The sequence below is a fragment of the Megascapheus bottae genome, chromosome 17, assembly GCF_031878675.1.
Source record: "Megascapheus bottae isolate mThoBot1 chromosome 17, mThoBot2.hap1, whole genome shotgun sequence".
Lineage (NCBI taxonomy): Eukaryota > Metazoa > Chordata > Mammalia > Rodentia > Geomyidae > Megascapheus > Megascapheus bottae.
In genome coordinates, this window is record NC_143525.1 from 16,946,536 (window position 1) to 16,970,442 (window position 23,907).

At 40.3% G+C, this 23,907-nt stretch overlaps 1 protein-coding gene across 3 annotated transcripts in view; it reads right to left on the reverse strand.

Annotated features, from left to right (window-relative positions):
- Positions 1–214: 214 nt before the first annotated feature.
- Tlk2 (tousled like kinase 2) overlaps positions 215–23,907 on the reverse strand; it is a 107,294-nt gene continuing 83,601 nt past the window's right edge. For all 3 annotated transcript variants that reach the window (XM_090349984.1, XM_090349983.1, XM_090349985.1), the window contains 7 exons: positions 21,361–21,452; positions 14,531–14,620; positions 11,822–11,991; positions 10,552–10,690; positions 3,595–3,706; positions 2,378–2,485; positions 215–1,303 (listed from right to left, as the gene is read on the reverse strand). In XM_090349984.1, the coding sequence (XP_090206110.1) occupies positions 1,130–1,303; positions 2,378–2,485; positions 3,595–3,706; positions 10,552–10,690; positions 11,822–11,991; positions 14,531–14,620; positions 21,361–21,452 (885 nt within the window). In that variant the 3' untranslated portion in view covers positions 215–1,129. The remainder of the gene's footprint in view (positions 1,304–2,377; positions 2,486–3,594; positions 3,707–10,551; positions 10,691–11,821; positions 11,992–14,530; positions 14,621–21,360; positions 21,453–23,907) is intronic.

The window sequence follows — 23,907 nt, forward strand, 5'->3', positions numbered from 1 at the left end:
GAAGGTTACTTCCTGCCAAGAGATCTAACAGAAGATAGCTTATGTGTCCATCAAGTTTTAATAATGTGGTTAACAAGAAATGTACACCATTTAGCAATCACACAAAGACTGAGGGTAGAAACTAGTGATCCCCAGAGCATCCAGATTCCCAGCCAACTTTCTGCTACTTTTGGATAGTTCTGACAGTGACTACATTCAGTGAATCCAGGAGGACTGCATGGACAGATGAACCTTTATTTAAAAAAATAGCACTTCAAATAAATTAAAAGGGACAACCGTCAAGTGTTCAAATTGTGAAGAAATATTTGAAAACCCAGAGACTCCAAGCTGCAGTCTTCTAACCTCATTCTTTGTCCAATGGCAAACCACGCATCTCAGTCCTCCCACTCCATTTTCCCTCTTGAAATGAGGGAAACAATTCTAGCAGGAGACCAGACGGAGGAGAAAGCTGCATTTGATTGGAATGAACATTGCCACGTACTTGCTAATACGGGTTTCACTTTATAACCAAATGTATTCTTTCAAAAATAAAAAAGGGGGGAGGGAAGCTGCATGTTTTTAAAAATTGAAATTATTTAGGGATAAAACACTAACTCTAGTGCCTTTAACGGGCAATAGCAACTTTTTTCCTCCGAAGTCAATACCATCCCCAGCCGAGCCTTTGTGCTACAAGCTTTTCAGGAGATGTTACCTAAACTTTATTAAAAGAAAAGAACAAGTTTAAATATAGACACTGGACTAGCCCAGTCTGTATTTTCAAGTCCACATTCTTCATCTGAAGCAATGCATCAGGGACCCCCCTGAGTCTGCATGTTTTCAAGTTCACAGTACATGGAACCAGTTTTTCTTTTTAATTTTTTTCCTCACTCAGAGCAGCCACACACAGTGGCGGTTGACGCCGGAACCTCGGGCGGGGCCTTTTCCTATGAGGCCTGGCCAGAGCTGCCCAGGGTTTCTCCTCAATGAGAATCGATGCTGTCATGCTCTATGGATGGGAAAAAAAGCAAGAAAATAAAAGCACCTGGTACAGGTTTCATGAGATCCATTCGGATTCGCTATGTTCCAAACCCGTTGCTGAATGCCATTTGTCCACTTTGTGTGTTAACAGTTTGTGGCCTTGGAGTCAGTCTCAATTCGAAGAACTGTTATTGGATGCCCCAGAGGTTGATGCAATAGCAGCTCCAGCAGGACTACTTGTGGAGACTGACTTTCGGATGTGAGGCAGCAAGTAGGGGTCACAGGCCAGCTGCTGGACGTCAATGCGGTCCTCCTTTCGGTAGGCTAAGCATCGCCGGATAAATGCCTGCAAAGGAAAGTTTTTTGGAGAAGACTGAAGACAACAATCCTGGCACCCTACAAGGAACCTGAGGTTGTGGATCTGCTGCCAGAGCCCCATAAAAAAGAGGCTTAGGTCACATGAAACAAACTATTGATCTCATGTTTGATTGACAAAATATAAAAGCACAATGCCAATTCAGATTTTCCATGAAGACACAGATACTGATTAAAGCATTTGGAGATACAAACAAATTCATAAACATAAGTAACTGGGCCTTTAAAATGAACCTTTCTTAATGAGATACATGTATCTAGAATTTAAAAGGTTCTTTTGGGTCAGATATTGGTCAAACAAATGCCTTTTACTTTGAATGTTCTCTACACAGCTGCCAATGGAGGCTCTTAAAACAACAGTTTTAAGATCACGTAGCAACCCTGATTATACCCTTCTGCTTTCCAGCACCACAGTTCACAGTGTCTCAGTGCCTCTTTTATTCCACACCCCTTTCTCTGCTCTGTGGAACTTACAAGCTCATTGGTGCTATACTTGTTTCTATCTTTGCAAAACCCCAAACTTACACTGACTTGCACCATCACATCAGACAATACTAAAAATGTCACTTCCCCATCAAGGCCTTCCCCAACCACACCATGGAAATAAAAAAAAAGGGCTCCATCTCCCTTCCTTAGTACTTTTGTATTGTGTAACCATGTGGATCTTAACTCCCCAAACAGATCATACTCTACAGGGGCCAGGCTGAGTATCCTTCCTATCGACCACAATGCCTGGTATAGATTGCTACCGTAGAGTCTGCTTACCCTTCCCTGTCCTGCCCTGTCCCCACAGTGTCTTTGTGCATTCAAATATTCCACATATCAACAATCCTTTTACTGGACTTGAGAATGAGGTGGGTAGAAAATGAAAGCAATCGCTGTCTATCTACTGTTCTTAGGAATAGTAATTCATGCCTACAATACTGTTTTTAGTTACTGCTAAATTTCGTATGAAATAATCCATCTACTACCATCCAAAACATTAATATAGAAAGCAAGGCAGCAAGGTAATTATTTCTGTTGGTAATAAATAAGTCAAACTTACTTTTGCTTCAGGTGTTACTACTGGCTTTGGCGGAAACTGTACTTCAGTAGCTTTAAGAATAGTATTCTCTTGTAGAATGTCTTGCTGAGACTGGTTATGGCCAAAAGGCTGTCATATAAAAACAAAGTAATAAGCAAATAAAGGTGGGCTTCTGGTGAAATTAAACAGAACACAATCCAGTAAGGAGAGAAGAAGGAGCCCCAGAACTTGAGAGTGCTCTCTTCTAAGTCTCACCTTAAACAGACAAGGCGGTAGACTCAGAGCTTAAGGACTAGGTCAAAGCTGAAGCAGCATCTCCTATCTCAACTTCTTTTCACAGCAAAGAAAAGGAAGTCAGACCAAAAACCAGTGGGCTCCAAGTGAGAGCTGTAGGCTCATGTACCGCCCCCTCCCACACCACTGGCTAACCCATGTAGAAAAGAGAAAAAGAAATAAAAGAGCAGAAGGCTAAGGAGAAAATGGAAACAAAAAATGTGCTGGAGTCATTTTATGGTTTCAGCTGTGCCCTAAGTTAGAATTTGGTAATAAACTTAAAAACTAAGTTCAAGCTCACACCTGTAATCCTAGCTACTCAGGAAGCTGATATGAGAATCAAGGTTTGAATCCACCCCAGGCAGAAAAGTCCCAGTGAGACTCTTATCTCTAATTAACTACTCAAAAAAAAAAAGAACTGGCCCTGTGGCTCAAAGTGGTAGAGTGCTAGCCTTGTATGCCAAAGGACTGAGCTCCTCTCACTTATATTTCCCCATGTTGCTATGCCTAGCCATTGGCTGAGATGGAGTTTTGAAAACTTCTTTTTCTTCTTTACAATCTCAAATTTTTATTGTGTCTTGTCATTTTCCCTTTTTAATTTTTAAAAAAGTTTACTTTATTATCTTTAAGTAGCTATATAAAAGGTTTCAATTCAACATGCCAATTTGAGTATAATACATCTTGATCAACATCACCCCTTCATCATTTTCCCCATCTCTCCCTCAGAAACTTTTATACTGGCCTTAAACTGTGATCTCCTGGTCCTTACCTCCCAAGTAGCCAGGATTACAGGCTTGAGATACCCAGTCTGGCCTTAAAATGTGTATTTTCTTTAAATCATTAGTTTCAGGATTACATTTAGTATAAACCAATGATTAACTCCAGGGACCAATCCACACTGAGGAACTATGGACACAATGCTCCCAGGAAGGAAGTGAAACTGCTGCACCACCCTTCTTCCTTACCTTCCTTCCATAAAGACACTGGTAGAAGATCACACCCACTGACCAGACGTCTACTTTATTTGAAATCTTTGGTGGCTCTTTCCCAACCACAAAACATTCTGGTGGTAAATACCTGGGAGAAAAGAAAAAGAAAAATACTTAGAAAAATGAATATAGACACCTAAGACACGTACAGAAAGGCTAAATAAAAGACCTTGGTGAGGGGCTGGGAGTTTGGCCTAGTGGTTAAAGTGCTTGCCTAGCATGCATGAATACCTGGGTTCGATTCCTCGGTACCACATACATAAAAAAAAAGCCGGAAGTGGTGCTGAAGCTCAAGTGGTAGAGCTCTAGCCTTGAGAAAGTCCAAGAACAGTGCTCAGGCCCTGAGCTCAAGCCCAGGACTGGCAAAAAAAAAAAAGACCTTGGTGAAAAAGATACACTCAAGTCTTTACATTCAACTTAGAAATGTATGCAAGTCAATGAAGGGAGGTAGCAATGTCCTTGGGAAATATTTTTCAATTATAGAAACAGATCAACACTGTCCCTAGTCCTCCTTCACTTACCCAGCTGCCGTTCACAGAGTTGGGCCTAATCTAGGTATCACACAACAAAGTTTTGTGGAGTTTTGTGGTGTTGGGATCACACATAGGACTTCATGCTTGCTAGGTAAGCATTTTACCACCAAGTTATATTCACAGCCCATAATGAGTTTTTAAAACAAGTGGAGGCACAAGAGAAAGCACTTCCCTTCTAAGATAGCTTCAATGACAAGTATTTTAATATGAAAAATGATTCTGGCTTCTTTTCATGTTGCTAGAAAGGAAGGGTTCTATAAAACCAACATTCATTCATTCATTCATTCATGGTGCAGGGAGATCAATCCAAAGCCTCCACTGAGCTATATGGCCTCAGCCCTTAAAATTAACAAATGTTCTAAAGACAAAGTTTATTCTGTCTTTTTAAGATGGACTCTTGGAGCTGGGTGCAGTGGCTACTAAGGAGGCTGAGATCTGAGGATCGAGGTTCAAAGCTAGCTGGACAATAAAGTCTGTGAGACTCTCATCTCCAATTAACCACTAGAAAACTGGAAGTGGCACTATGGCTCCAGGGGTAGGGCAGCTGAAGAGCTCAAGGACGGTGCCCAGTCCCAGAGTCCAAGCCCCACAACACCACCAACAACAAAAAAAGACTCTTGGAACTCTATTAGAAAGGATGCAATTACAAAATTGAAGGTGACATTAAAGTCTACATTATCAGAAGATATTTTCTATTTCCTACTTTTGGGATAAGGGGGCTTACTAGAACCCTAACAAATACTGCAGCAAAAACCATGCAAACTAGTAGTTAGCACAACTTGATCTAAACTCTTTCCCTTCTGACCACTAGTCTTTGAAGAAACCCGGGAACAGCAGACCACACCAAATTGTATGGTATGGAAGGTAAGTGGCCCTGGGTATTTAGGAAACCAAATACATTCTCCTACAGTCTTAGCCACAGCACAGCTAGTAGACAAAATCCTGAAAATAACAGATCAATTTCTGTAGATTTCATGTGACAAAATCTATCCTACAGAAAAATCTTTATTTTGGATCCTGCTGTATTCCTGGCATAAAAATCTAAATTTACAGTTTTAAAATATCACAAAAGGCAACAGGCAAAAAATTTTCATGTCTCATTCACCAACACTACCAAACTTAGTTTTAGATATCAGATTTTCTTTAAAAAAAAAAAAAGTTGTTTCATATCTTTGGTTTCATATCTTTTCTTAAACCATTGGATGACTAAAACCACTGACTAAATTATTATTTCACAATGAATATTTTTAGCTTAAACATACTGTGAGAGGTGCAAAAACTAGCATGAATGAGGTCTTGGATTTAATCTCTGCACCAGAAAAAAAACCAAAGCAAAACAAATCCATATTTAAAAATGAAATATACATATATTTCATTTTTAAATACACACACACACACACACACACACACACACACACACACACACACACAAATAAAAAATTGGCTGGGCATTGTGGTACACCTGAAGAATGAGGCAGAAGAGTGAAGGTTAGGGTAATGAAAGAGAGAGACAAGAAAGAGAAATAGTGACAAAACAAGAGACAGACAGAGATTGCTAAGATTTTAGGTGTGAGCCACTTGCACCCAGGTTTGATTCTTAAACACATATGAACTAAATATGATTTCATTTTTGTGCCAGTCCTAGACATGAACTCAGGGCCTTGGTATTGTCCCTGAGCTCTTTCTGCTCAAGGCAAACTCTACTATTTGAGCCACAGCTCCACATCTGGCTGCTCAGGCTGGCTTCAAACCATAATCCTCAGATCTCAGCCTCCTGAATAGCTAAGATTATAGGCATGAACACCCGCCCAGCTTTTTATTTTTTTAAATGTGCCCTTTCTGGCCACCTTTTTGGCCACCACTGAAGCAGGAGCTGCCAAAATGAAGGCTAATCCCTTTGTCACTCTGACCAAAGCAAGAACTGGAAAAGGCATTTCAATGCACCTTCCCACATTCTTGGGAAGATAATGTCTTTCCCTCTTTCCAAAGAACTGAGACAGTTTAAAGAAGCACAAGATAAGATCTCTGCCCATCTGAAAAGATGTGAGGTGCAGGTTGTATGAGGGTACTGTAGAGGTCAGGAGAGTGGCAATGTGGTCCAGGTTACAGGAAGACAATTGTCATCCACATTGAATAGGGACAGCAGGAAAAGGCCAATGGCACCACTGTCCATGTGGACATCACTCCATCAAGGTGGTTATAACCAGGCTGAAACTGGACTGCAAAAAGATCCTGGAATGGAAAGCCAAATCCTGCCAAGTAGGAAAGGAAAATGGCAAACACAAGGAAGGAGCAATTAAGAAGCAGGAATGAAGTAATCTTACATACAACTTTTATTTAAAAAAAAAAAAAAAAAAGCTGGGTGCCATAGCTCACGTCACGTATACCTATAATCCTAGCTACTCAGGAGGCTGAGATCTGAGGATCTGGGTTCAAAGCCAGCCCAGGCAATACAAAGCCAAGAGACTCTTATCTCCAATTAATCACTAGAAAATGGGAAGCAGGGCTGTGGCTCAAGGGTAGGGCTTTAAGCTGAAGAGCTCAGTGACAGCGCCCAGGCCCAAAGTTCAAGCCCTATAACCTTTTTTTTCTTGGCCAGTCCTGAGGCTTGAACTCAGGGCCTGAGCACTGTCCTCTGGCTTTCTCAAGGCTAGAGCTCTGCCACTTGAGTCATAGTACCATTTCTGGCTTTTTTCTACGTATGTGATACCAAGGAATTGAACCCAGGTTTTTATGCATGCTAGACAAGCACTCTACCACTAGTCTAACCTCTTAGCCCCTAAAAAAAAAAAAGTTCTTAAACAAACAAAAAAATCAAATGAATTTCCATCTTGATACAAGTCCTCAAATATCTGTAGCCTAAGCTTGCTTTACTATTTGCTTACTTTACTACTGCAGATGAATGGATTCAAAAAATGTGGTGTATATATGTATATATACACAATGGAATTCTACATAGCCAACAGACAAGATAAAATAATGGCATTTGCAGGGAAGTGGATGAATCTAGAGGGAATCATGTTGAGTGAGATGAGTCAAAACCAAAAGAACAAAAGGCACATGGTATCCTTAATATGTGGCTATTAGATCCAAACAGTACAAGGGCAAGGACTCAATATTTGAGTACCCAATGTTATGGACATGGTGTTGGAAATATAAACACAACTACATAAAAAGCTATGACTCTATAGACATAATGTTTTATTACATAGATTAATATGTATCTATGACATACAAACCCTCAGCCTAATTTTAATTATGTCCTAAAATCTAAGTACCAGTGATTGTATATAGATTCCCTCTTGAATACTTGTTTGTTAAATACATCATTTGAAATATGATGTAAAAATCAATGTTAATAAATTCTTTAATAAAAAAAAGCTCACCAATGTAGAATAATGAAACAACTAGACACTGCTAATAATTGCTTAAATTTTTCTATCCTCCTAATCTGTTTATATGTCTTTGGGTCATATAAGAGGATGGCATATTGAAGATAGTGATTATGACAACTGTGTGGAGAGTCTTCAAGTCTTTATAAAGATAGTCTCAGAAATTCTCTTATTTTTCATAAAAAATCTTCACAAACTATACAAGGAACAATAAGATGAACTCCCAACTAAACATCATCTAGCCCATGTGGTCAACCTTTCCTCATATACACCCTTCACACTGCCTTAACAGATTACTCTGAAACAAAACATTGCAATATTAAATTTCGATTCTCAAATTTTTTTTAGGGGGGATGAGGCTGGTCCCAGGCTTGAACTTGGAGCTTAGGCACTGTCCCTAACCTTTTCTGCTCAAGCTTAGTACTCTACCACTTGAGCTACAGCTCCACTTCCAACATTTCTGTGGTTAATTGGAGGTAGTTTTATGTACTTTCATGCCTGAGCTGACTTCAAACCCGGATCTTTAGACTACAGCCTTGTCAATGGGTAGGGTTATAGATAAGAGCACACAGCTTCAATTTTGAGTTCTTACAGCTAAGCAAATATAGTAGTAAAGCAATGTGGTAACTATTTTGGACATGAAAATATTGTACCTTTCAAGAACAAGCTATCAGGCCGTGAGTTTGGTCTAATGGTAGAGTGCTTGCCCAGCATGCAAAAAGACCCAGGTTCAAATTCCTCAGTAACAAGAAAGCCTTAAGAAAGCCCAAGGACAGAGCTCAGGCCTTGAGTTTAAGAAAGAATAAGCTATCAGACACAAAGCTCAAATCAAGTTCCAAGGACTTTATACAATGGAGGCATATAGATCTTTCATGCAATATAGACCTTTCTTTCTGAATTTCCAAAATCAGATATTTTTACATCATTTAGTGACAGGGATACTGATTCACAATAACCACTCTAATGGATAAACACTGAAAGTACATGTTCTATTTTAAACTTAGAATTCTGAAGTATTAGAGAGTGACTTTTAGTACAGGTACCATCTCCACCACCACAAGGAACAAGGAGAAATGGAAAGCACAGTACCGTGCACATGCTGCTGGCAGCAGGATTAACTGTAGACAATGGGACTCATCCTATTGTGAACGACTCACTCTCCTTCCCTGTATCTTCCTCATCATACCTTTTCTTCCTAGATAGTTAAGTGTTCTGCTAAAGCCCAGAGCTCTCAGTCAGAAAGGCAAGTGACTTGACCCTTTGGACCCTTGGACACAAAAGCATATTATCCCTCTTTTGTGGCAAATAGAGGGTTCTCCAGGTTCAGAATCACAAATGCCAATATGTGGCTCTGAGTAATCACCTCACGAGAGGAAGAAACTTTTGTTAACACTCTTTTACAATCACAAAGTTGTATGGCACAGGTGTACCACATGATTTTCTGTGTCAAAAGCAATAGTAAGAAGGGGTAGGAGGAAGTGATGCTGTGGCTCAAGCAGTAGGGCAGTAGCCTTAAGCTGAAGAGGTCAGGGACAATGCCCAGGCCCAGACTTTATGCCTAAGAGCCCATGTGTGTCTCCTATTTCTTCCTGTAAAATTTGGAAATGGCCCTGTGGCTCACAGGGTAGAGTATTAGAGCTGAAGAGTCAGGGATAATGCCCAGGCCCAGAGTCCCATGACCACCCCCCCCCAAAAAAAACAAAACAAAAACAAAAGAACAAGAAGGGGTAGGGAAGAAGAGTAGGCAAGAATAGGAGAGGACACAGAACTGGCAGGCAGAGGTAGGTGATAATAGATGGTAGAAAGAACCGTGCCTCAAAACCTTTTAGAACACGGCTGATATACATGGATTAACTTCTAGTAAACTGTGTTCATATTTTTGAATATAGATTTCATAGTATGCTTTTCCTATTTTGGTGGGTCATGGTGCTTGAACTCTGGGACTGGGCACTGTCCCTGAGCCTCTTTGTACTCAAGGCTTTTACTCTACCACTTTAAGCCCACCCCCACTTTTGCTTTCTGGGGATAAGAGTCTCACAGACTTTCCTGCCTGGGCTGGCTTTGAACTGTGATCCTCAGATATCATCCTCTTGAGTAGCTAGGATTACAGGCATGAGCCACTAGCACCCAACTGTTTTTTTTTTTTTTTGCTTTTTAAATTCCTTTTTTTTTTTTTTTTGGAGGGGGGGGGGGGGTTATGGGGCTTGAATTCGCCCTGGGTGCTGTCCCTGAGCTCTTCAGCTCAAGGTCACTACCCAAACCCTGGGCATTGTACCTGAGCTCTTCAGCTCAAGCTACTATCTTACCCTTAAGCCAAGTCTCACTTCCTCTTTTCTAGAAGTTTATTGGAGATAAGAGTCTCAGGTCCTTTTGTGTGGGCTGGCTTTGAACCTTGATCCTCTGATCTCAGCCTCCTGAGTAGCTAGGATAAAAGGTGTGGGTCATGCCTAGCTTGGCTTTTTAAATTCTCTTTTTTTTTTTTTTGCCAGTCATGGAGCTTGAACTCAGGGCCTGGGCACTGTCCTGGGACATTTTTTGCTCAAGACTAGCGCTCTGCCACTTGAGCTACAGCACCACTTCCAGCTTTTTCTATGTATTTGATACTGAGGAATCAAACCCAGGGCTTTGTGCATGTGAGGCGAGCATTCTACCATTAGACTACGCTCCCAGCCCTAAATTCTGATTCTTATAATTCCTATTTCCTCATGTGTCTATCATCCTCAGATAACTCTAGAAACAAATTCTTTGTCTGCTTAACTCAAGGAGACCTCTTCTTGCACACAAGAGCAACTTCATTCTCTAGGGACTTGTGAGGCTAGCTCTGAAAGACCTGTCCACAAACAAGTTCTCACTAGTGTTTTCGAGAGAGAAAAGAAAAAAAGCAGGATAAATTAATACAAAGGATCAAATACTGCTAAAACAGAAACCGTGAATTGACAAGACTTCAGTACTGTAGTTGCATCTCCACCAGTAGATCTCTAACCCAGTAAACCTCTCTGGATACTTACCAATAAGTACCAGCACCTTGTGACGTTAGCTCCATGCCATCCACTGAATTGTAGCTATCATCATCCATGATCTTGGAAAGACCAAAGTCTGTAATTTTTATTTCTCCACACGCTGTACCATTTACTAACAGAATATTACCTAAAAAGATAAAAATCTTCATGAATAAGCAGAGTTTCACTAAGAGAAAAATCCAATGTATTAATAGACATAAAGGGAACAACTGAATTCTAAATCTCTGGAATAAAAGAATTTAACTCTGAATACTGAAGGAAGAGTCTTTGGCATCTTTAGAAATTTATTTTCCAAGAATTACCTTCTTAATGTACCAAAACCACTACTATAAGCTTTGGAAAGAAAATAATTTGTCAAAATAAAATATCACTTGTACAGATGGGTAATGAATGACAGGAAAATCTCCTATTAACTTTCAATAAGATTGCTATAATACCCTGTTAAAAATTTTGATGGAAGAGGGAAGAAAGAAGGAAAAGGAGAGGGTGAAGGAGGGAGAGGGGGAATAGCATGGAGAGAGGAAGAAAAAGACAATGCTTGGTTATTAAAGCTAGTACCACAGCGCCACCTATAGCTCCTATGGCAGGGATGTGTTGAATTCAGTGATAGAAAACTAGGTCACATAATCATGCTTTTAAAACTACCTCAGCATTTTTTTTTAAAGCCATGTGAACTGTATGAGAACACTGAAGAACACTGACTGGTGAGATTTAATATGTAACTACCAGGAGAGTAAAACAAAGTTAACAACTGTGGCATAGAAGGAGGTAATAGGACTATTTTTCTAATGCCCATGACAAGACAGTCCTAAAATGGTTTGAGTAATCTACACACAATATATGCAGATATTAAAAAAAAAAAAAAACCCTCTTGGAGCTACCAACCAAAGCTCAAGGTTAAGAAGTCTATCTGCTCTTTACTGATAACTATCAAAGTCATTAAACATGATAATGCAAAAGGATTTTTAAAACTGCTCATAAGTTAATGAAATATGGACTTGCTATACTGAATAATAGGAAAAAGCAAAACTGAACTTGCCAAGGTAACTGTTGCTCAATAGCCCTAGCTCTGCAGACAAAGGTACTGTTTCTTTAGACTATTTAATCCCACTCACCCACTCTCGACACACACTACTCGGGCAATTTACAATTGGATATCGTTAGGTCTTCTTGATGCCTGTCAAATTGTCTAACTTGATAAAATCCAGTAGGAAGACTGAAAAAGTCACCAATATTGTCTCCTAAAAGTTGGACATACCTGGTTTGAGGTCATAGTGTATGATGGGAGGTTTTATTTCATTTAAGTACTTTAAAGCATTCACAATCTGCATGATAATGGATCGGGCCTCTTTCTCCGACATTAATTTGTGCTGTTTCAGGTAGAAGTCCAGATCATTTCCCTCACAGTATTCTAATACTGTACAAAACCTAAAGACAAACAAACCGACATTTAACCTTGGAGTAAGAACAAGCAGATTACAACTATCTCAATCACTCCTAACATAACTACTAGCTTCTCTCATTCCTTTCTCCTTTGTCCCTTAAAATACTTTTCCTTACTCAGTATCCACCATCTGCTATGTCACAGGAAAAGAGCTTGCTCTCTTGAAAAGCCTCTTGTAACCTTCAATGGTGGTACTCACTGCTATACAGTTCACCAGGGTATAACTCTTCTTGAATCTACACAATTAAAGACACTGGCAATAACTATAATGTACATGAGTTAAACATTTTCTAGGAAAGTTCTCCTTTACATACCACATCATATACCCATTTCTCCTTGTAAACATTTTATATAAATCTGAGTACTGACACTGAGAAATATCTAGGGTTTTTTCGGATCCCCAAAATGAATAGTATACTATATCTCTAAGGAGTTGTATACACCACTGCACTGTTACTATATGGTATGGGTTCTTTTTATGGTTAATATATCATACAGACCCACATTTAAAATTATACACCACTGGTAGCATTACAGGATACATGTCTATCTTCCAAGGTGTTAAAAACTGATGTAAAGCCAGGCACTGGTGGCTCATGCCTATAATCCTAACTACTCATGATGCTGAGATCAGAAGACAGTGGCTCAAAGCCAGCCTGGGGGATGGGGTGGGGCGAGGAGGAGAGTCTATTAGACTCCTATCTCAAGTACCAAAAAAAAGCCAAAAGTAGACCTCAAGTACTAGTCCACAGCAGAAATGCTCAGAGAAAGCACTCAAGCCCACAATTTAAGCCCAAATAGAAAGCAAATGTAGCTGAGCACGGTGGCTCATGCCTATAATCCTAGCTTCTCAGGAAGCTGAGATCTGAGGATCAAGATTCAAAGCCAGCTGGGGCACAAAAGGACCTGAGACTCTTATCTCCAATTAATCTCTAGAAAATGGGAAGTGGAGCTTGGCTCAAGGGTAGGGTGGTAGTCTTGAGCTGAAGAGCTCAGAGACAGTGCCAGGCTGAGTTCAAGCCCCATGACCCTCCCCCCCACCAAAAAAACAAAGATAAATAACAAACAAACAAACAGGTATCCCCCTTAGCATCCTAGGGTGTCTGAGCATCCCGGCAAGCCCTGAGATATTATTACCTTTTGAACTAAGGTTCTAACAATGTCATGTCAATCAGTCAGGTCTAGCAAGAAAATAAAAACCACTTGAGTGTTTAAGACAGAAAACAGGTTTTAATTCAGGAAACTGATCACACAAATGATGGAAGATCTGTGAAGACAAATTGGCCAGAGAGGCACCCCAGCCATCATCTACAGCAGGAAGCCTTTAACAACCCGAGACCAGTAATCAGAGGAAGACAGTACAACCAGAATTCACATTACCAAGGAAACTCAGCTGAACCTAGATGGACAGCAACTGACATATGAGTAATTAAGCACAAACTACAAGGGCGAACTTCCTTCCTTAATATAGAGCAGGGAAAGGGCAAGCCGGTCAGCACTAGTGCTGGGGTGTTTAGAGTATAGTCTCTGATCCGAAGTGCTACAATCTGAGACAGACTTTCACAATGGTGGACTAATTCTATGATCAGCATGAAGCATAGAAACAAAACCTCACTTTTAATAATCAAACTATGGTCTGACTTATTTTTGGTGAAAATTCATCATACACAAATGGGAAGAACAAAGCTACAAGAATAGTATGGAATCAACTCAATCACAATAGCTAAACACTTGTAAATAATTTTAAACAGAAGATACTGAGCAAGTCATTATATTTATCTTTGAAATGGTTTTCCTATTTACACTTTAGGGGTCAGAAGAATCCCTACTCAAAGAAAGGAGTCTACTCAAAGCGATGTCACCTGACAGGTTACTCCCTCTCCTACTTTCTACCTAAGGTATTTTTTTTTTTGAATGACATTCAGAAACACACATTATACGCTTGGTACAAGAGCTCCTCAATGTAAAAGGAAAATCGCAAGAATTCTGGGGTAAGTCTAAATGTGGGCTCGTTGTCTATGCCATCTAACACAGCTGTTGGTTGAACAGAATAAAACTCCTAGAATCATTCTAGGAGGCTAAGGAGATACCAGTAGACCGCATCTAGGATATGTTTTTCCAACTCAGGCGAGGCTCCTACAGAGAAACATTTTCTAAATGTTTGTAATGTTCCTAAACTCTTAGATAAGCCCACAGGCTTGAGAACTTACTTGCTATGCCAGGTAATAATATAGAGGATTACTTAAAAATTGCCAAAGATGGGCCGGGAGTTTGGCCTAGTGGTAGAGTGCTTGCCTAGCATGCACGAAGACCCAGGTTCGATTCCTCCGTACCACATACATAGAAAAAAGCTGGAAGTGGTGCTGAGGCTCAAGTGGTAGAGCTCTACCCTTGAGAAAGTCCAAGGACAGGGCTCAGGCCCTGAGCTCAAGCCCAAGACGGGCAAAAAAAAAAAAAAAAAAAATTGCCAAAGATCTCACATAAGTCTTGATTTCACTGCTAGGGTAAATGGAGTCGACTTACGAGTCAGTGTCCAGTGAAAAGTAATCATACAGCTTAACTATTCTGGGATGATCCAGTTCTTTGTGAATCCGGTATTCCCTACACGCATGCCTGTAAACAGAACAAAAAATGAAGAAGGCATTTGAGAACACTATTGATAAAATTATAGGTATATATTTGAGTATATATTACTTGAATATTGGTTAAATGAATAGATGTCAACCTTGGTAGTTTTCTGCTATTGCTGTTTTATCATTTGTTTTTGTTTTGTTGTTGTTTGAACTCTGGGCCTATGTGTTGGCTGTCCTTGTGCTTTTTCAGCTCACTGTACCACTGAGCCATAGCTCCACTTCTGGCCTTTGGTAATTAACTGGAGATAAGAGTCTCATGGAGCCAGGCGCCGGTGGCTCATGCCTATAATCCTAACTACAGACGAGGCTGACATCTAAGGATCACAGTTCAAAGCCAGCCCAGGCACTAAAGGCCATGAAATTCTTATCTCCAATTAACAACCAGAAAACCAGAAGTGGCACTCTGGCTCAAAGTGGTAGAACACTAACTTTGAACTGAAGAGCTTAGGGACATTGCCCAGCATAATCTACCGAACTTGGTCTTTTGCTTTTTGGGCAAGTATGTTAGATTGAAGCTACATGCAAAAAAAAAAAAGAAAAAATCACAAATAAAAAGGGCTTGTTGTATTTTGTTCCAACAAATGTAAAATTTATAGAAATTTGAAATATAAAGAAATGTTCGTATATAATGATGGGAGCCCCAAGGATGGGGCAACAAAGGACATCTTAACTTGTCCTATTGTCCTCCACCTCATACATGGTGCAAACAAGTACACACCTGTAGGAAGATGGGAAGAGGGCATAGAATAAGTAGAAGGTGAACTGAGCAACTCAGGGGCAGTGGAAGGACGGAGGGAGGGAATGGGAAGAAGGGAGGGAACAGCTGATACTAAGCAACAGGAAGGAAATGTATGTATCACCTGATCAGGAAGAAATAATTTTATTAATAATGTTTGAAGAGTTAAACTTCCTTCCTATGTAAAACTTGAGTCCTATGCATTTTATATTATTCATAAGCTGTATAAATCAGAATAATGATCCCTATCAGTGTGAATATAAAAATTATGCATGTAATTACCTAATTTCAATAAGGGAGGGGGGGGGAAGAAATGTTCTCTTAGAAAAATTTAATACGTTGATTACACACCTGTAATCCTAGCTACTCAGGAGGCTGAGATCTGAGGATCATAGTTTGAAGCTAGTCCAGGCAGGAAAGTCTGTGAGACTCCAATACCCAGTTAAATAAACAAAAGTCCAAAGTAGAGCTATGACTCAAGTGGTGGAGTTAAATTCAGCAAATATGCTCAGGGACAGCACTCAGGCCCTGAGTTCAAGTTCCAGGACAGCCACACACACACACACACACACACACACACACACACACACACACACACACACACACACACACACACACACACACACACACACACACCTCTTTAATATGGATCAACAAATCATGGACATTCACTTAATTACATCTGCATTGAGTATGCAGACTTTTCAACAATTTAAATAGCATTTATGTTGTATTAGGCATTGTAAGTTCTCTAGAGTGTCATACATGAGGGTGCACACAGGTTTTATAAACATTGTGCCATTTTAAAAGAAGAACTTAATAAACAGTATTTTGGTATCTGTGGGGGATCCTGGAACAAATCTAACATGAATTTAAAAGTACTTTTGTGCCTTAAAATAATTTTCTAAGATTATAAACAAAAATGTATGGCATAATATGACATTTAATACTGAATTTTCAAATAACAGAATATATTCATGCAGTATAATTACCAATAATTTTTCAAGTGTTTGGTAGTTTTTATTTATTGGGGGGGGGCAGGATTGGTTGTAGGGCTTGAACTCTGAATCTGGAAGCTATCCCTGAGCTCTTCAGCTCAAGGCTAGCATTCAACCAACGAGTTACAGCACCATTTTCGGTTTTCTGGTGGTTAATTGGAGGGAAAAGTCTCACTGACTTCTGTGCCTGGGGTGGCTTTGAACTACAATCCTCAGATCTCAGCCTCCTGAGTAGTTAAGATTACAGGCATGACCCACAGGCACCTGGCCAAGAATTTAGATTTTATTTACAAAAATAGTGTGAGAAAAGCATTTCTTTCTTTCTTTCTTTTTTTTTTTTTTTTGGCCAGTCCTGGTCTTGGGCTTAGGGCCTGAGCACGGTCCCTGGATTTTTCTCAGGGCTAGGGCTCTACCACTTGAGCCACAGCACCACTTCTGGCTTTTTGCTACGTATGTGGTACCAAGGAATTGAACCCGGGTCTTCGTGCACACTAGGCAAGCACTTTACCACTAGGCCAAATTCCCGGCCCAACATTTTTTTTTTTTTTCTATCCAAGTAGTTTGCTTCTCTTCTGTTAATCTTGTGAGAATTCTTTTTCTGAGAAGTTCCTGCTTTGGCCAGGTGATTTGGCCCTTGCTAGTTACATCTTAGTTATATCCTTTTCCTGCTGCATTTTAATTAAGACATTCTATTGGAGACTCCTTGAATTTAATTATATCTTGTCAATTAAGCCATATCTGTTTGTAGCTTGTACACCTAACTCAGCCAGTGTGAGCAGAGGGGCAGGGCCCACTGAGTTAAGGCTAAAAAGGGAGAAGCCTGCCTGCTCTGTGTGCTTGCTTTTTGCCCTGCCAAGTTCCTTTTGACTTGGTGTCCTTATTCTGACATCACACTCCAATATCCCAAGTTGAGCTATTTCTAACAACAGTAACTGGGCTAGAGATATAGATTAGTAGATTTCCCAGCTTGTGCAAGACCTCAGGTTCATTCTAAAATAAAAAGCATAAAAATAAATAAATAAATAAATAAAAATTAAATAAACAGGCAATTCTGCATGATCTAGTTTAGAAATATTTGTTTAAGGAAAAGCTAAAAAAAAAAAATAAATAAACTTTCCTGATGGAAACTTTAGGCTTATTTTTGAAGCTGCCACTCTGGGCAATCTTTACTTTTTTAATGTTTCATTTCCTTGTTACATCTTCTATAGAGAAAAAAATGGGCCAACATGGCAGAGTAGTGTGAGACCCTTACTGCATGAGTAAGCAAGAACCTCGTTCCCAGAGCTATGGTTTACTTGTCTTGGGTGCAAAGTTCAGAAAAACACCCCTTAGTTATAAGCATACACGGCTTTGGCTCAAGCCCTTTACCAAGGTAGCACCATAGCTGCCGTTTTGGGTTTGTTTGATATGGTTTCATTGTTATTATGAAGGTGATATACAGAGGAGTTGCAGTTATGTAAGTCAGGTAAAGAGTACCTTTCTTTTTGGACAGTATCATCCCTTCCCTGGCTCCTTCCCAGGTTTTCCCTCCCATTGCAGCTATCTTTTTGAATATATCAAGATTCTACATAATATTACATTGGGGCTGGAGGGGGCGAGGGTGGTGTACTGATGCTTAAAAAATAAGCAGATCATTGCTCAAATCAGAAATCACTTGAAAATGCTTTTTAACTCTGCAATTAATTATCCTGTACATTTCAAAGGACAAGCCAATTTCTCTGTGAAAGAACAGAAAATAGAGGAAACCAAGAATCAAAGAAACAATCTTTCAAAATCCTCACCATTGAAGGAATCTGCCAAGCCTCACTGGCAGCAGTAGCTACTCAGTGACATCAATCTCATAGCCAGAGGCTGGCTCCATTGGTAGAGTACCAGCTACTAGTAAATTCACAGCCAGGTTTGACTGGGTAGTTCCATACATGCTCAACATTTCAGTTATCATCCAAGGGATCAATGCACATCGTGAATGGAGACTTAAGGCAGGAGAGACCCTCTACACTTTTAGCCTATTACAGGTAGATATACAATTTAAATTTAAAAACCCTTGCTTTCACTTTAGAAAAATTAGAAGTTTCAGCCAGGGCTGGTAGCTACTCAGCCCTGAGTAGCTATAACTCTAGCTACTCAAGAAGCTGAGATCTGAGGATCCCGGTTCAAAGCCAGCCAGAACAGGTAAATTGTGAGATTCTTATCTCCAATTAACCACCAGAAAACTGGAAGTGGCGCTGTGGCTAAGTGGTAGAATGCTAACCTTGACCTGAAGAGCCCAGGCCAAGTTCAAGCTCCACAACCGACAAAAAGAAAAATAAAAAGGAAATTAGAAGTTTCATACAAGAATATACTGATTTAGCTATAAACTTTTGTTTTGTTTTGTTTTGCCAGTTCTGGGCCTGAGCTCAGGGCCTGAGCACTGTCCTTGGGCTTTCTCAAGGCTAGAGCTCTACCACTTGAGCTTCAACACCACTTCCAGCTTTTTTTCTATGTGTGTGGTACCAAGGAATCGTACCTGGGTCTTCATGCATGCTAGGCAAGCACTCTACCACTAGGCCAAACCCCAGCCCCAACTATAAACTTTTGATAGGTAACTTTATAGGCCATGCTCCCAGCCCCGTAACTAATATTCTTTGAATGCAAAAGTAATATAATTAGCCTTTTTTAATTTGAGAAAAGAAGGAAAAGAGGAAAGGATGGTAAAATCGAACTGAACATTCAACAAAAGAAGAATTTTTCAATTCTAAGTTTCCTTTTTTTTTTTTTTTAACCCATATGATCTGATTCCAAACGGGCCTGGGAAAGTACCTTGATGAAAGAAAATACAATTTTAAAAGACAGTACTATGTAGAGGAATAGCATTTTTATATTTTATAAGGTTACCCCATACCAAAGGTACTATTTTTCAGTGTTTAACAAAACATTATTGAAGCGTTCTTCCAAATGTTGTATGTTTGAACTAAGCCTTCTTTATGTGCAAATGTGTTAATGACACCCAATTCACCGTTATTATTGCTTAAAATTCATAATGACTTCTTATCACTTACAAAGTAAACTCTTTCAAAGAAAAGTAGAAATGTTGAAAAATTCCTCCCAAGCAAGAAGGTCAGAATCATTTTGCACACTCTCTCCCCGATGTGTTTGTCAACTGAGAAACAAACTCTGACCAGAGGGCTTTCCACACTCTTGGAGGTACATTGAGTCCTACTGGTGAAGGGAGAGTCAGAAGGCAAATGGGCAGCTGTGCTGGAACAGCAGAGCTAGGGCAAAGGGGATAGACTTGCTTTCCCTGACAGACCCCAATCCTACCCACCAGGGCTAAAACTCACTATCCAAATGTGTTTAGTAGGGACATAGCCTGGTAACTCCTGTCTGAAAAGTCTAGATCAGCTGACAGCTCTCCTGAAATTACTAGGGTCTTCTTAAGGTCAGCCTAAAAGCTGGATTGTAAAATAGAAAAATATGTACAAGCCTTGGTATAGAAGCTGTATTTTCAATGTTGACCATTATTCAGTCAATTGGTATAGAGAGGCCAATGCACAGGTAAGCTACAGAAAAAGCACTAACGATGACTTGGTCTGACACTATTAGCCATTTACAAGCCTCAATATAAAAGTGATAATTCTCATTTATAAATGGCCTGAATAATGTGTGCTTTTCTTCACCAAAATGCTCCTGGCATGCACTACTGCATACCATTCTTCCTAGACTTCAAGTGACTGGAATGCACTTGTAATAATGCATCTGCTTGTCACACATGCACAGAACTACGTGAAGGTACCCATCACCCCCTCTTCCTACCTCTGTTAATCCTAATTTCTCTTAATATTGCACAAAACCTCTCTGGAGTCCAAAGTTGGGTTCCACTGCCAATAGGCTCAGAGTGCAGCTCAAGTCACAAAGAGATTGTTTATAGCAAGCACAAGGCCCCAAGTTCAAATCATATCACTCAATTTAAAAAAAAGTGTGTGAGTGTGTGTGTGTGTGTGTGTGGTAGGGGTGGGATGGGGATGGGATGAGAATCCCTGGTAAGTACCAGGTATAAAGTAAGAGTTGCATTGGTTTAGGTCCCAAGAACTGTCTTATAACAAAATAAATACTTGGGTTTCCTCTAAAGACTTAGAAGTCAACTAAAAGGCTTTTCGCTCTCCTCATCTCTGTCCCTGAAATATGAGAAAAAGCACAGATCTGAGTGTCTCTATCATCAAGAGGTGTTTGTTTCTATCAAAAGGAGCTTGTTTCCTTCTTTCAGGGGCAAGATGTGTCTCATTCAATATATGTACCTCTCACATGAAAACACAGGACAGCCCAGTGGGAAACCTAAAGGAAAATGAAGTCTGGGGCTCCCAAAGCAAATGAACCATTGAACTCTGGTGTTCTGAAGCTGCAGACAAACTTGATACTGGTGAAACAAAGAAATTCACAGCTGTATCTCTAAAGAAAACACCCTCTGAAACCTCTCATCCCAAAGAGGATGCACTCCACTTACACTCTGAAGATAAGCAAACACATGGAGATAAGGGACACTCAGAATTTTGAAATGGGCAAACTATGCTGGGGCAGGAGCATGGCACTAAAGGCTGAGTAAATCAAGCACAAACACTGAAGCACACTACAAGCCCCCTCCCCCATTGTGTCCTATATAACTAAAGGACTGAGGAAGAAGCGTTCCAGGGTCCAGACTATTAAGGGACACTCTCAGTTGGTTTCTATATACCCATAGCAATAGTTTCTGAGGCTTACTTGTTTATTGTAGCTATTTTTAGATACAATAGAAAAGGGAGTTAAAAGCATGGGTTCTGTTCGACAGCCAGTGAACAGTTACTCAAATAGTGTTTACACTTCTCCCCATCAGTAAGAGGTAAAGTATATTCAAATATATATCCAAGGGCAATTAGGAAGATTAAACAAAACAAACATCTAGATCTCTTGGCACTATGTTCAAAGTTATTATTAAATTTAGGGGGAAAAATCAGATACTTTAGTATCACTTACTTGTGGTAATTCTCCTTTTTCTCATCTCTCCAGTTTTTATTTAACTGGTGAATTTTCACAGCTACGTATCTTTGCTCTGTTAGGTCAAATGCCTATAAAGAAAAGGAATAGATTGTATTATGAATAAACATTAACAAGAATGCTTGAGAACTGACAACAGATAAATACAAAGTTCAGAATACAAAATATTAAATAAAAACATCAGCAAATGACAACAGATCACATAATTCCTTCAGTGTTGCAATCATCTTGAAACTGTGATTAGATAATTTAGAAGTCTCCAGACGCACTGGCACCAAGGGGTTTAGAAGACAAACCAAGCAAACACCACAAACAGAAAGCCAGCACATGCCTAACCCTGCTTTTCCCAGCAATGTTCCTTGGATAGTGCCCTCCTCCTATCAGACCTTCCTCCCTTAGGTTGTCTATTACCCCTTCAGCTGATACTAGGACTTCACATGCCCCAACAGAAAGCCTTCCTGCTTTTGAAATCCGGAGGAGGGCTGGGAATGTGGGCTGGTAGTAGAGTACTTGCCTAGCATTCATGAAGTCCTGGATTTGTTTCCTCAGTACCACATAAATAGAAAAAGCTAGACTGAATGGTGCTGTAGCTCAAGTGGTAGAATACTAGCCTTGAGCAAAAGAAGCTCAGGGACAGTGCCCAGGCCGTGAATTCAAGCTCCAGGATGGAAAGGAAAAGGAAAGGGAAAGGGAGAGGGAGAGGGAGAGGGAGAGGGAGAGGGAGAGGGAGAGGGAGAGGGAAGGGGAAGGGGAAGGGAAGGGAAGGGAAGGGGGAAGGGGAAGGGGAAGGGGAAGGGGAAGGAGAAGGAGAAGGAGAAGGGGAAAGGAAAGGAAAAAGGAAAGGGAAAGGAAAAGGAAAAGGAAAAGGGAAAAGGAAAGGAAAGGGGAAAGGAAAAGGGAAAGGAAAGGAAAGGAAAAAATTAATCCATCTAGAGGACTCACACTGCCTGCCTCATAGAGAAAACTCCTCAGGATGCAACTTTCTAGCATAACTGTTTCCAAAAACTCTGTAATTTGGTACACTGTATTTATTTTTATTATTTATTTTTTGTTGGTTGTGGGACTTGAACTCTGGGCCTGGGCGATATTCCTGAGCTCTTCAGCTCAAGGCTACTGCCCTACCCCTAGGCCTGGGGCGTTGTCCCTAAGCTCTTCAGTTTAAGGCTAGTGCTCTACCCCTTGAGCCACAGCCCTACTTCCCCTTTTCTAGTTGTTAACTGGAGATAAGACTCTCAGGTCCTTTTGTGCCTGGGCTGGCTTTGAACCTTGATCCTCAGATCTCAGCCTTTTGAGTAGCCAGGATTACAGGTGTGAGAAAAATATAAATAAAAAAAAAAAAAACAAAAGGTAGCCCTGCAATTACTTTCTATCCTGACATAGAGTGAATAGTTTCTAGCTATAACAAGGCTTGAAGCTAGTCACCTTAACAAGCAGGATTGTGAGTTTTGAGGCTAGCCTAAGCAAGATTCTATCTCAAAAGCAAACAAACACCCAGTCCTGAAGAGTTGGGTGCATAGCTTTGGCAGAGTAAGGGTATAGGTTCTTAGGTTCTTTTGTTTTCAGTCAGTCATGAGGCTTGAACCCAGGGTTTGGGCCCTGTCCCTGAGCTCTTTTACTCAAGGCTAGTGCTCTACCACCTAGAGCCCTAGAGCCACTTCCAGTTTTCTGACGATTAACTGGAGATAAGAGTATCATAGACTTTCTTGCCAGGCTGTCTCAGCCTCCCAAGTAGCTAGATTATAGGCATGAGCCACTGGCTCCCCCCGCTAGATTCTTAGGTCTTGATTAAAAGCTAACTTACTAGCAGGGTGCCAGTGGCACATGCCTATAATTCTAGCTATTTAGAAGGCTGAGATCTGAGGACTGTGATTCAGAGACAGGAAAATTCATGACACTTCTCTAATAAACTACCAAAAAAGCCAAAAGTAAAGCTGTCACTTAAGTGATAGGATACTAGCCTTGAACAAAGTTCAGCCTGGCCCTGAGTTCAAACCCCAGGACTAGAAATAAATAAATAAAGGAACAAGGGCCGGGAGTTTGGCCTAGTGGTTAAAGTGCTTGCTAGCATGCATGAAGACCTGGGTTCGATTCCTCGGTACCACATAAATAGAAAAAGCCGGAAGTGGTGCTGAGGCTCAAGTGACTGGCAAAATAAATAAATAAATAAATAAATGAACAACAAAAAAAAAACAAAAGAAAACAGTCTCAGTGTAGTTCGGTTGGAGTGTTTCTAGCATGTGTGATGTCCTTGGTTTGATCTCTAGTGAAGCATCAGATTTTATAGTTTCTACCTAAATGAAAGTTTTTATTTATGCTAAAGATTTCACAGGCTAGCCAATGTGGTGGTTCATGTCTATAATCCTAGCTACTCAGGATGCCGAGATTTGAGGATTAAGCTTCAAAGCAAGCAGGGGCACAAAAGGACCCGAGACTCTTATTTCCAATTAACCTAGAAAAGGGGAAGTAGGGTTTGGCTCAAGGGTAAGGCAGTAGCCAGAGCTACAGAGCCCAGGAACAATGCCCAGA